A 13922-nucleotide genomic window follows, 5' to 3' on the forward strand; every position below is an offset into this window, starting at 1 on the left:
AGACGTAATTGAAAATGCGCACGTTTCCGCGGCGCCCCTTATCTGTACCTGAAGGGGGTCTCGCGGGCTTGACATGTGACATGACAAGAAAATGTTATCGCGCTTCATGCTCCCCGTGAGTTAACTGTGAATATTGGACTTTTGCGGGCGTTCTCCTGTAAACAGGCAGGGCTCGACATATGTATTGTTGATGTTAACATCTTCTTTGATATAGAGAGGCTATGTTTATGTATCGACATCTGCTGCGAAAGCTGCGTTTCACTTATTCTTGCGCGGCCCTCATTAGCATTAGGAGGCACCGACTGGCAAAGTTGTTCGACAGTCGAGTTAGGCCACAGTCCTTGATTATGTGGATTGATGATAGCATTAACCCATTAAGACCGGGAACGCATCTGTGTCACTTTTAGATTTATTTAGGCTATTCAAAAAATAGCAGATATACAAGCTCGTAGCGCGGCACCGAGTGCCGCGCTACGAGCTTGTAGATCTGCTATTTTTGTAAAATCGTGATTTTTTTTTTGCAAATCTTTGATTTATATACATCTTTTAAAGCGTTAGGATTTAAAAAACATTTTTTAAATCGGCCTCAGGTCTTAATGGGTTAAGAGCTCTGTCATGTTTATGTGAGCTGTTTTATGTCACGACAGAAAAAGGACTCCACGAGTCAATAAAAATGAGTGAATAAAAAACGGTTGCAAACTGGGGGTCTGTCGGGGAATTGTCATTAATTTTCCTGTCCTCTCTCCCCCCCTCCCCCCCCCCCCCCCCCCCCCCTTGCAGCACGGGACAGAAGACCTGACGGAGCCCCGACGAGAGAGAGGACAGTGAAGGAAGACCCAGCCGGGAATCGGGCGGTTGGGGAGGGAGGGGGGGGGGGGGAGCTTTGCAACGACTGCGTCTGCTTCTCTTCATCTCTCTCTCTCTCTCTCTCTCTCCAACGCCGTCGCCGTTGCTGCTCCAGTGTGGCGGCTGATGACCGCCTCTCGGGGGGCCGGACTGCAGGGCTGAGCGAATTAGGGAAGGCGGCTGTGCTTGCGGGGAGGGGGGCGCCGGGGAGCCCCGGCACGCGCCACGTCGGTCACTCGCGGTCCCGCTCGCTCGCAACGACGAGGACCATGTGGGGTTTTTTTTCGCCGAGGAGAAACCGTGTCGTCCCGCCGCAGAGCCGGCGCGGCTGTGCCGGCGCCGCCCGCGGCTGTGCCAACTTCGGCGTCGTGTCCTTGTGGATATTAAGCTTTTGTTGGTGCTTTGTGGCCGTGAGAGGCCAGAACTACCACCCCACCGTGAACACGCAGTACGGGAAGCTCCGGGGCGTGAGGGTGCCCCTGCCCAGCGAGATCCTGGGGCCCGTGGACCAGTACCTCGGGGTGCCGTACGCCGCCTCCCCCGTGGGGGAGAAGCGCTTCATGCCGCCGGAGCCTCCGTCCTCCTGGTCGGGGATCAAGAACGCCACCCACTTTGCCCCCGTCTGCCCGCAGAACATTCACAACGCCGTGCCGGAGATCATGATGCCGATATGGTTCACCTACAACCTGGATATAGTCGCCACGTACATACAGGATCAAAACGAGGATTGTCTGTATCTAAACATCTATGTTCCCACTGAGGATGGTGAGTGTGTCGGGTAGACAAGACAAAAGGACAACCCTCTTTTTTTTCTCCCCTTCTTTCTCTCTCTCTCCCTCTCTCTCTCTCTCTTCCTCTCTCAGACTTTGTGTCACCTCTGTGTATTGTGTGCGGAGCATGACCTGTTGTCTGGCGCATGCAGTGTCTGTGTCCAACCATCTCCACCTTCCATCTTGACTTGACTCATTCCACAAGGTCTTTTCATCAACTCTCCCCCTTCCATGCCACCTGTTAGAGGTTCCTCTTTTGTGTTTACGCAAAGCAACAAAAACTAACCAAACCAAACAAAAGTAACCCGAAAAAAACACACACAAATTGACTAATCAATCGGGAACGAGGCTGAAACCAATCATCCAATCAGACCAGGAACAGATTGGACCGACAGTATACTGTAGCCATCTCGGAGCACTTCCCGTCCCTCACTGTCTTGACTGTTCTGGGGATATTATTAGCCATCAGTGATTACTAGCCCGACTCATAATAGTGAATGATCTTCCATAGGGTTGGTGAAATTCTATCTGGTACACAAGAGGCCTGTGGCATCAGCCTGACCTATGTAAGACCCGTTACTCTCCTTGGCTCAGACAGAGCTCGTCTGTAAACACAAAGAGATATGAAAGACCCATGTCCTCAGCCCAAGTCTGACACCTTCGCCGGCAAAAAGGCAAACATAGTATAGATTACTTTTTTTTGATTAAATTGAGAGACTAAAATGTTTTGTAGACCGCTCGACTCTTTGAAGTCACCCCCATTTATGTTATCACTGGAAGGAGACCCACACAGCAAAACGAGGTGAAAACACTAAATTGCTTTCTAAAAGACAATGTGGAAATGCTCTTCTTGTTATAGCGTTGCTGCGGCAGTCCCAGACATACATGGCACAGAGGCAAGCTGCTGTGTGGCTGTAATGGGTCTTATATAGAAGTGCATGTGAGTATGGGCTTCCTGTGGCCCAGAATGCAGCAAATTCATTCCACCATTATGGAATATTTCTGCAGCAACACCCCAGCTACCCTCTCACTAGGTTCTCTCTGATATTTTTTCTGTTGTTAATGACCCTGGGATGGGATGGTAAAGGGAGGGGGGGTGGGTTAGCGGGGTTACTCAGTCTGAGTTGTTGCATGTCACCTACGGTCTTTTGCAGAGCCTACTGTTATTTCGTAGTTTTTTTTTTATTCATTTCACAGTCAAAAGAATATCCAAGGAATGTGCCAGGAAACCCAACAAGAAAATATGTAGAAAAGGAGGTATGTAAAAAAAAAAAAAAAAAAAAAAAAAAAAGAAAGAAAGAAAAAGGAAAAAAAAAAAGCCGACACGGAACATAAGAGAGAAACTGAAAGAGAGAAGAGAGCGAGTGGTGGTGGTGGGGGGGGGTGGGTCCTCTCAACCCCCCCCCCCCCCCCACCACCACAGGACACCAGCAACTATCAAGCCTCAGAATCAGGGCACTAATTGGAGTGAACGTGGGACTTACGACTCAGATTAACCTTGACACACACAGTGGCTGTATGAGAGAGGAGATTGAGAGAGACTGCCGTGTGCGTGTGTGTGTGTGTGTGTGTGTGTGTGTGTGTGTGTGTGTGTGTGTGTGTGTGTGTGTGTGTGTGTGTGTGTGTGTGTGTGTGTGTGTGCGTACGTACGCGCACATGTGTGTATGCGCGTGCGCGTCTAGGGCTGTGGTGGAAGACGTACTCCGATTCTGGACTTAAGTAAAATTAGTAAGACCACGTCAAGTAAACGTCCAAAATCTTACTTAAGTCAAAGTACAAAAGTGTTAGCATAAAATATACTTAAAGTAGCAAAAGTAATAAGCCTCATTTTATATTTCGGCTACCAGAAAATAGCTGATCTACAAGCTCACAACGCATCGCATCATGATGCATCGTGAGATTGTAGATTACTTGCAAAGCAAGTAGCACCTGTCAAATAATTGCAGTAGAATAGAAAATGCAATGTTTGCCTCTGAGATGTGCAGTGTCCAAAAACTGAAATCCTCAAAATTGCACTGACGCACAGTGCTCGAATAAATGTACTCGGTTACATCCCACCACAGGTCTAGAGTGTGCATGTTACAGTGTGTCTGCCCTATAATAAGAGTGCATGGTTGGTGAAGAGCAAAGAGATTTCTACCCCGCAGTAAATCAGGTCCCTGAATAATTAATGGGATTTTGTCAAATGACAGACAGGGTTGTGTAAGACTGTAACAGCTGTAATTCCTCTTTTTTACGACAGCATCGCATCGAGGCTGTACAGTATCTTATGTGTACACATTTTTCATGTTTTTTGTTACTAAATTAGATAAATGTTTGCATAACGTTTTGATTGTTGATTGACTCAGAAGCAGAATTGCTCCAAAGTGCTAGAATATAAAATTGGAGACAGTGTTCGCAGAAATGTTGGCGATGTTTCAAGTTGCTTTGACAGCACTTAAGTACGCCCCAGCTTATTGGAAGAATTTGTCAAGCACGACATCTGAAAGCGTCGGGGGCCTCCGCTGTTGATTACATTTGCACTGAAAAGTGGAGGGTCTTCCTCTCTCCTCCCCTGAAATTTATTATTCACAATTGTTCAGATGGGGGACAACTGTTTTGACTGGCACGACAGCTTTCATCCATCCCAAGGAGCAAACGATTTGAAATACTGTGCCATAATAAAGCGCCGTCCAATTTCCATTACCGACAGGTGAAATCTGAATGCTATTAGGAGACAATTCTTACCTTGTCTAAATCCACCAGAAGACTGGGGCAAGGAGCCTTAACCCATTAAGACCTGGAACTGTGTCATTTTTAGATGTGAGCTAAAAAGCATTATTTTACACTTTGGGCTATTCAAAAATAGCAGATCTACAAGCTCGTAGCGCGGCACCGAGTGCCGCGCTACGAGCTTGTAGATCTGCTATTTTAGAAAAATCGTGAAAATGTGCGCAAATCTTTGAATATATATATTTTTAAAGCGAACATTTTTAACTCAAATCTTTGCTTCTGGGGGTCCCTGGAACTAAATATTTTGATGGGGGTCCGCGGCCAAATACATATCATTTTGGGGGTCCTTGACATGAAAAAGACTGAACACCGCTGATATAGAAACATAGGTTTTTCACAATACTGTTGAGATTTAGGAGACATGTAGAATCGGCTTCAGGTCTCAATGGGTTAAGGGAGAAGTGGTTTTCTCTACCTGGGCACTATTCCCATAGTTATTTCCATCATGCAGATTGGTTATGATAAAAAAGGTGCCATCTAGTATTTTAACCCATTAAGACCGGGAACGCATCTGTGTCATTTTATTCAAAAATAGCAGATCTACAAGCTCATAGCGCGGCACCGAGCTTGTACATCTGCTATTTATGAAAAATCGTGAAAATGTGTTTAAATCTTTGAATATATATATATTTATTTTTAAAGCGAACATTTGTATCTCAATTATCTTTGCTTCTGGGGGTCCCTGGATCAAAATGTTTTGAGATGGGGGGTCCGTGGCCAAATACATATAATTGTGGGTGGTCCTTGACATGAAAACGTTTGAGCACCACCACCGATAAAGCTACAATAGTTTTTTCAGAAAACTGTTGTAGAATCGGCCTCAGGTCTTAATGGGTTAATGTTGCATGTTGGACTTTTGATGTCGAAGTCAGCTGAATCACCACGTTGCAACGTGGCCAACGTACAACCCTTATAGACGTAGTCCTTTTTAACACCGTCAAAATTCCCTTCGTGCGATGCTATTTTTCGCCGGTAAGATACTTGATCAGATGTGCACGTTTCCGTGAAATGAATTACAGTAGTCCCCATCGAAAAGCTAATAACAGCCAATGCTCAAATGTAACTTCATGGATAATTGGACGTTGTATTACCTCTGTAAGGTTTTTACTGTATGATGTCCCCATCGGATTGCATTTGACGGATGCACCGAGCGCCATTTCATATATGTGAAATGAAACATTGAAAGTGACATCGTTTTTTTTTTTCTTCTTTCAAGGTAACAACTAGGAAACTGGTTCAGGTTGACTTATATCCTTTAACCCATTGAGACCTGAAGCCGATTCTACACGTCTCCTAAATCCCAACAGTTTTCTGAAAAACGTATGTTTCTATATCAGTGGTGCTCAATCTTTTTCATGTCAAGGACCCCCAAAATTATATGTATTTGGCCGCGGACCCCCATCAAAATATTTTGTTCCAGGGACCCCCAGAAGCAAAGATTTGAGTTAAAAATGTTCGCTTTAAAAATATATATATTCAAAGATTTGCACACATTTTCACGATTTTTCAAAAATAGCAGATCTACAAGCTCGTAGCGCGGCACTCGGTGCCGCGCTACGAGCTTGTATATCTGCTATTTTTGAATAGCCTAAAGTGTAAAATAATGCTTTTTAGCTCAAATCTAAAAATGACACAGTTCCAGGGCTCAAAGGGTTATGACTCTGAACATTTGTAATTCCACAGCAAAGCGTTCCGTTTGCAGCTTGGAGGCCTCTGCTGCCTATTTCCACAGAGGCACACGGCCACTATTGCCCTCTCTCTTTGAGCGTGCACACTCAAATGCTCTGGTAAACCAATTTTTATTGAAGTCGGACTAGCCCCCCAGGCACTTCTGCTTCTGAATAAGTCCCAGTTGTAGAATATACGAAGAAATATCTCTTTAATATTCCCCTCCACTTGGAACTTTTCAATTATCTTTCCCATGTTGCGTAATGAGAAAACGGTTTTATCGTATGTTGTTTTTTTTCTGACACACTGTCGTGTTGAGTGGTGACTGTTGCAATGTGACTTACTTTTTCTGTAAGCATAAAGGCTGTAATTTTCAATCTCACAATGTTGTCAGGTGTAAACCTTGTATGTCCAAAATTGTTACTTTTCAGGAAATTGAAAAAAAAAAAGCTGTGATCCAATGGATCCAGTGTAGTAACGAGCACTAGCAAAAAAATAGCCGATCTACAAGCTCACAACACGATGCACTGCGACGCATTGTGTAATTGTAGATCAGCTATTTTTGTTACTTTTGTGCGACAAACATACTGTATATCTATATACCGTATATATTGACTTGTTTTAGGCTCATGTTGAAATGCAAATACAAAGAAGCATAATTCATTCATTCCAAGGCTATGTAGAGATTATACTCTGAAGCATATTTTATTTTGGTTAAGCCTATCAAGCTAGAAAGTTCCAGTCTGGTTTGACAACTTCAAAGTGAATCAAAAGAATACTTAACAACAGTTTAGCAGTTCATCAGTTTCCTCATTAAGGAGGGGAAGTGGTATATTTCTCATTTCTCACGTCCTCCATAGAAATCCTTGTGCATAATAGAGCGATCTGTTTTCTATTAAGCGTTTTGAAGAGCCTCTAATGGAGGAAGGGTGCGACGGAGTAGAGTCATACACACTGGGAATGCTGGATACCATTGCTGTCGGGGTGGAATGTCGGGTGGATGTCCAAAACTGTCACTTTTCAGAAAACTGCAAAAAAAAGAACCCGTGTTCCAGTGGATCCAACGTAGTTATTGTTCAGCCACAGGCCCTTCTTAATACTTTTCATTGATTCAATATGATAAAAAAAAACAGCAGACACACTTTGACATTCAAACGTTTTTCGAAAATAGCCGATCTACAAGTTGACGACGCCTCGCATTGCGACGCGTTGTGAGCTTGTAGGTTGTCTTTAATTGAATTTACATTAACCCATTAAGACCTGAGGCCGATTCTACAAAATATGTCTTCTAACGGTTTTCTGAAAAACGTGTGTTTCTATGTCGGTGGTCCTCAAATTTCCATGTGAAGGACCCCGAAAATGATATGTATTTGGCCGCGGACCCCATCTCAAAACATTTTGTTCCAGGGACCCCCAGAAGCAAAGATTTGAGTTAAAAATGTTCGCTTTAAAACAATATATATTCAAAGATTTGCACACATTTTCACCATGTTTTAAAAAATAGCAAAGCTACGAGCTTGTATATTTGCTATTTTTGAATAGCCAAAGTGTAAAATAATGCTTTTTAGCTCAAATCTAAAAATGACACAGTTCCAGGTCTTAATGGGTTAATGGGTTAAAAAAAAAAGAAGAAATAATGGAGATACAAGGTTTCTGCCCCACAGTGACGATATCTTCTACATCTCCATTTACTGTTTTAAGGTCTGTATCTCTGTGAACACGGTTCCTCTGGAGGAAAGGCTGATTAATTTTCAGAAAGAAGTACGGCTTTTGACTCCTGATGAAATTGTTTTATGACTGTTGCCAGGCAACTGTATGTGGTCATGACAGGAGCGCAGCGAATGTCCCCCATACCTCTTACAAAGCACTTGTGTCTCAATGGTCAGGCCCGCTGCACGAACGCAATAACGACGAAGCTTGAAACAGCACACACGTCCTATTTGGTAACGAGCGAACGTAATGTAAATCTATGATAATATGCGAGGACAAAGCTTGTGAGAATAAAGAATATAATATCTGGTATTGATTTGAAGAGTTCCAGAATATGCATGTAAAGGAAATTGATACAAAATACAATATATAGTTTTACTAAAGCCCATCATGTAGATACAGCAGTGCTGAGATTTCTAAGGAAAAACAAAAATGAAACATAATTCTCTTCAGCATTTCTGCTTTATTTTTGATAGTGACGGTAACAGAGAGACGGGTGGGTCGAATCTGAACCCGAATATAGCTTTATGTATGTGGTATGTATGCACTCTTAGCAGGTGAGCCATCTGTATGCTATTGTCGGCGGCATATGGCCGCGTTTACATCAGAGATGTACGGCTCATGTTCCTCCTGGAAATGACAGGAAGGCTCTCAGACAATGAGCTGTGGCTGTGTTGTCCCCGGCCGAGAAAGATCAAAGACTGATTCACTCTTCGTGAGCCCCCGGTCAGACGGCTCAAGACTAAATCTGCTCTCCGGGGCCAGACAGATGTGCAGCGTTAGTCCGTAGAGCTACTTGTTATTCAACGGATGGGCCAAGTGCCAGGAAGACAAGCAATCACGGTGACTTGCAATCACGTCGTGACATATTTCTCATCGGTATCTTCCGTCATACTTTGGTTTTGACGACCCCGCTTTGACGACGCGGCATCGAGTTCGTCTCGATTAACCCATTGATACCTGGAACGCATCTGTGTCACTTTAGATTTCTTTGGCTATTCAAAAATAGCAGATCTACAAGCTCATAGCGCGGCACCGAGTGCCGCGCTATGAGCTTGTAGATCTGCTATTTTTTTTAAATCCTGAAAATATTTTTCGATTTTTTTAGACGTGGCCTCAGGTTTTAATGGGTTAACCCATTGAGACCTGAAGCCGATTCTACACGTCTCCTAAATCTCAACAGTTTTCTGAAAAACGTATGTTTCTATATCAGTGGTGCTCAATCTTTTTCATGTCAAGGACCCCCAAAATTATATGTATTTAGCCGCAGACCCCCATCAAAGTATTTTGTTCCAGGGACCCCCAGAAGCAAAGATTTGAGTTAAAAATGTTCGCTTTAAAAAATATATATATTCAAAGATTTGCACACATTTTCACGATTTTTCAAAAATAGCAGATCTACAAGCTCGTAGCGCGGCACTCGGTGCCGCGCTACGAGCTTGTATATCTGCTATTTTTGAATAGCCGACAGTGTAAAATAATGTTTGTTTTAGCTCAAATCTAAAAATGACTCAGTTCCAGGTCTTAATGGGTTAAGACGCCGTTGCCCCGTAATCCGCGAGAACGGTCCCCCCGCGTGTGGGCGGTTGGTCACAAGTGTCATTGAGGGGAACAACAGGCTGACCTTCCCCCCTTGTTATTCCAGTCACACCCGCACCGCAACAACGTCCACAAAGCGGGCGAGCGGCGGAGGTCGCGCGGAAGGTGGCCAAAAAACCTGCAAGATCAGCAGCACACGGCCAGCCCACCACCGCTGGGCCCGGGGCCCGTGAAGGAGTATTATTGTCCCCGACACAGAGCACGCTGTATCGCCATGGCCTCGGTTGTATCACTCACGTTATATTCTCTCTGCTCGGGCTCCGAAGCCGGAGTGAATGGAGTGAGAAGAGGGGTAATGATGTGCGGGGGGGGGGGGGGGGGGACAGCTAAGCAGTATTCCGTTTCCCCCCGGCGCTAAGATTGGCTCGCAAACGGGTCAATTCTGCGCCGGAGAAAACCCTGATGAGGTCAATCTTTATCTCCCCCAAAAAAAGTTTACCTTGTTTAATTGATTGCTGAACTTTAACCCTTTAAGACCGGGAACGCATCTGTGTGACCAACGCTTTGACCGTTATTTTATGCTTTGGCTAGATAGCAGATCTACAAGCTCATAGTGCCGCACTATGAGCTTGTAGATCTGCTATTTCTTTTTTTTTAATCATGAAAATGTGTGCAAATCTTTGAATATGTATAGTTTTTTTAAAGCGATTTTTTTTTACTCAAATCTTTGATTCTGGGGGGGGGTCCCTGGAACAACATTTTGGGTGGTCCTTGACATGAAAAAAGTTTGAGAACCACTGATAGTATAGCAAAATAATAAAAATGAAAAACACTGTTAGGATTTAGAAGACATTTGTAGAATCCGCCCAGAAGCAAAGATTTGAGTTCAAAACGTTCGCTTTAAAAAACATATATATTCCAAGACGTGCACACATTTTCACGATTAAAAAAAATTTAGCAGATCCACAAGCTCGAGCTTGTAGATCTGCTATTTTTGAATAGCCAAAGAAATCTCGAAAACGACGCAGATGCGTTCCCGGTCTCCATGGGTTAATAGAGATCAGTAAACTCAGAGATCGCTTTGATGAGCTCCTCATTGTGGTGGAAAGAGTTCCGGTGATAAGGTGCAGGCACCGTGCCGCTTGTTTATCTGCTCACATTATCTTCGGCTGGGCTTTTTACTATATGTCCCTTTTCCCTCCGTTTATATATAATGTCCTCGAAGCACCTCGCAGAGCGTTTTCTCGTCTCGAAAACGACCCTTTCCGAGAGACAACCAGGGATCGACTGTAAACACGACGCTCATCACTTAGAAGTGCGGGGAAAAAAATCTATGAGGTACATAAATCTATGTGCCTCTTGGCTTGATTGGGGGGGATATGCAGGAATACACAGGAGGCGGCCATGCTGCCGCGTGTTAACGCAGCCACACAAGGTGCCAAACCTGTAGATTAACGACCCCCCAGCAGAAAAATGGGACAACGTTTTTTTTTTCCTCCATCCTATACCCGGAGGCTGACCTCCAGTTACTAGAGAGCTATGAAAACTCCAGAAAGAGGCCCCAATTGCCGGTTAGACTGTGTCCTGGCCGTGGCAGACTATAACACACTGAGCTAATCCTTTTTGGATGGCAAACTCTCAACCCTGCCTTGGGGGAGGGAAGGAAAGGGGGGGGGGGCAACTACCCGAGCATCGCCGAGGAAACCTGCGTGCCAAACCCAAGGCGGAATCCTGTTTTTCTTTTTTCTTCCCCCCCCCCCCCCCTCCTCTCTCATCGATGAGAAGGCAAATATTGCCCAATGTGATTGTCCAATAGCAAGGATGTCCCCGTTTCGTTTGATAAATGAGTGTCGTTGTGAAGTGGATCTTCGCACACAGGGGGGCGAGATGACTCGAGCCAGTGTTGTTGGCTGCAGCCTAGCCGGACAGGCGAAGGGGCTCCGTTTATGACAACTTAAGATGCAAGACGCAGCTTTAAGCAGGAAGTTCCTATTCAGAACAACCTCCCCCTTGCTGCTGCTGCTGCTCTGGCCGGCTCTCACTGTTCCCCCCCCCCCCTCCCCAAGACTCTGTTCCCCTCTTTGTTATCCCGAGCCAAGGAGGAACAGAGAACATGTTGGTGCGCTGCCCGTGAAGTCTTTTACAAAGGAAGGACGTAGAGATAAAGCCAGCCATCAGCCATGTTAAAAAGATGCAAACATTTTTGGGATAAAACATAAAAAAAACACCTTCTGGTAAAAGTGAGCGAGACGACTTCAAGATGTTTTTTGTACGAGTGATAAAGACGCTCTGCGAAACAAGCCCAAAAAACATTTTTCTGTCTGTGATTTATTTATTTTCCGCTTTGAAATTCAGCTCCTTAGTTAAATAATTCTCCTGCTTTTAAGTGTTTATATACAGTACATCATTGTAGCCGCGAGGACCAGCGGGAATAGGTCTGAAATAAACCTTTTCAAAAATACAGAATATTATTTTATCCGTTTTCTGTGTGAAAGAGACTTACATTAACCCATTGAGACCTGAAGCCGATGCTACATGTCTCCTAAATCTCAACAGTATTCTGAAAAACGTATGTTTCTATATCAGTGGTGCTCAAACTTTTTCATGTCAAGGACCCCCAAAATGATATGTATTTGGCCGAGGACCCCCATCAAAATATGTTGTTCCAGGGACCCCCAGAAGCAAAGATTTGAGTTAAAAATGTTCGCTTTGAAAATATATATATTCAAAGATTTGCACACATTTTCACGATTTTTCAAAAATAGCAGATCTACAAGCTCGTAGCGCGGCACTCGGTGCCGCGCTATGAGCGCTTTGGGCTATTTTTGAATAGCCCAAAGTGTAAAATAATGCTTTTTAGCTCAAATCTAAAAATGGCACAGTTCCAGGTCTTAATGGGTTAAGGAGATTAAACGTCAATGGTGGATCATGAGTGGGTTTTCTGAAATACACACAGTGCACAGTCTATCTTCCCTTAATTTGAGGGATCCGGTAAATATCACTGGGGTTAAAGAACAGCACGCAGGGTTGGCATCCACAATGTCATAATTAATATAAATGAATCCATATTGCACTAAATATCTTCACTGAAATAGCTACAAGCTCACACACAACGTGTCGTATTTCGACAACGTTGTCAGCTGGTAAATCAGCTATTTTCACCAAATGCTCAGGCGAGGGTTCAGGGGGTTGAAATCAAAAGAAGCCTCTCTCTCTCTCTCTAGATCTGCTATATTCTCTCTCTCTCTCTCTCTCTCTCTCTCTCTCTCTCTCTCTCTCTCTCTCTCTCTCTCTCTCTCTCTCTCTCTCTCTCTCTCTCTCTCTCTCTCTCTCTCTCTCTCTCTCTCTCTCTCTCTCTCTCTCTCTCTCTCTCTCTCTCTCTCTCTCGCCAGTGCTCTTACAGTACAATGTGCATTCACTTATTCATTCATCTATTATACACACACACACACACACACACACACACACACACACACACACACACACACACACACGGGGGTTGGGGGTATAGGGAGTATAGCTCAACCTTTTCTCCGTCGTCTCCTGTGTGTTGGAGCTGGTTGCAGATGGACAACTTGGCTGCCTTCTATTGAGTGTATATTTTGGGAGCAGCTGATGGCGCAGTGTGAGTTTTGGCTGTCCTTTACGACAGGATTACTGCCTCCTTAACCTTTTAGCTTGCATTCTCCATCATTCTCTCTTATGTGTCCCCATCCCAAGCTGTTCCTTAACCCATTGATACCTGGAACGCATCTGTGTCACTTTAGATGACTTTGGCTATTCAAAAATAGCAAATCTACAAGCTCATAGCGCGGCACCGAGTGCCGCGCTACGAGCTTGTAGATCTGCTATTTTTGAAAAATCGTGAAAAAATATTTTTTATATTTTTTTCAAAAAACTTAGGATTTCGATTTTTTTTTAAAGAATTGCCTCAGGTCTTAAAGGGTTAACCTCTATACCGGGGAGGGGGGGGGGGGGGGGGGGGGGTACTGACAGGAAGAGAGGAGGAGACAGTGGCACTCTGAAACAGAAATATGATCACCCGAGGATTATACACACTGAATATAACGGCTCCAAATTGTTCAAGGCTGCAAAACGTTTCACATTTCACCGAGTCCCTTTCCACACGTTGACCTTTCTCACGTTTAACTCCAAGGCCCATCTATTGTCTGTGAACCGTTTTTTTTTTTTTTTTTTTTTTACCGTCAAAAGGAAAGGCAGTTAACATTCAGGCCCTCCACAATATATTGAGTGAATTGTAGATTCAGTCAAGAAGTCTCCGGAGTATTGCAACTGTGCGTGTGTGTGCGTGTGTGTGTGTGTGTGTGTGTGTGTGTGTGTGTGTGTGTGTGTGTGTGTGTGTGTGTGTGTGTGTGTGTGTGTGTGTGTGTGTGTGTGTGTGCGCGCGCGCGCGCGACACGCACAAGTCCACGGCACGCAGTTCAACTATCCAATTATTCACAGTTTCGTTCTATTGAAATGTTAATTCCTTTCCCGAACCCACTGCGTCGCAGGTGAGCCCATCAAATGTGCCGTCTTTCAAACGGATCTGATGAATAGAGCCATTTGCTAGAGTTTGTTTATCAGGGATACATCAATAATCGCCGTTATGCTGAT

The 13922-nt window shown here is 44.3% G+C and overlaps 1 protein-coding gene across 1 annotated transcript in view; it reads left to right on the forward strand.

Moving 5' to 3' along the window:
* The first annotated feature begins 1271 nt into the window (after nucleotides 1-1271).
* Nucleotides 1272-13922, forward strand: part of nlgn3a (neuroligin 3a) — a 200806-nt gene continuing 188155 nt past the window's right edge. The window contains exon 1 of the mRNA XM_084085976.1: nucleotides 1272-1611. Within this exon, the coding sequence (XP_083942102.1) occupies nucleotides 1407-1611 (205 nt within the window). The 5' untranslated portion in view covers nucleotides 1272-1406. The remainder of the gene's footprint in view (nucleotides 1612-13922) is intronic.

Source organism: Gymnoscopelus microlampas (assembly GCF_963454915.1).
Source record: "Gymnoscopelus microlampas genome assembly, chromosome: 18".
Taxonomy (NCBI): domain Eukaryota; kingdom Metazoa; phylum Chordata; class Actinopteri; order Myctophiformes; family Myctophidae; genus Gymnoscopelus; species Gymnoscopelus microlampas.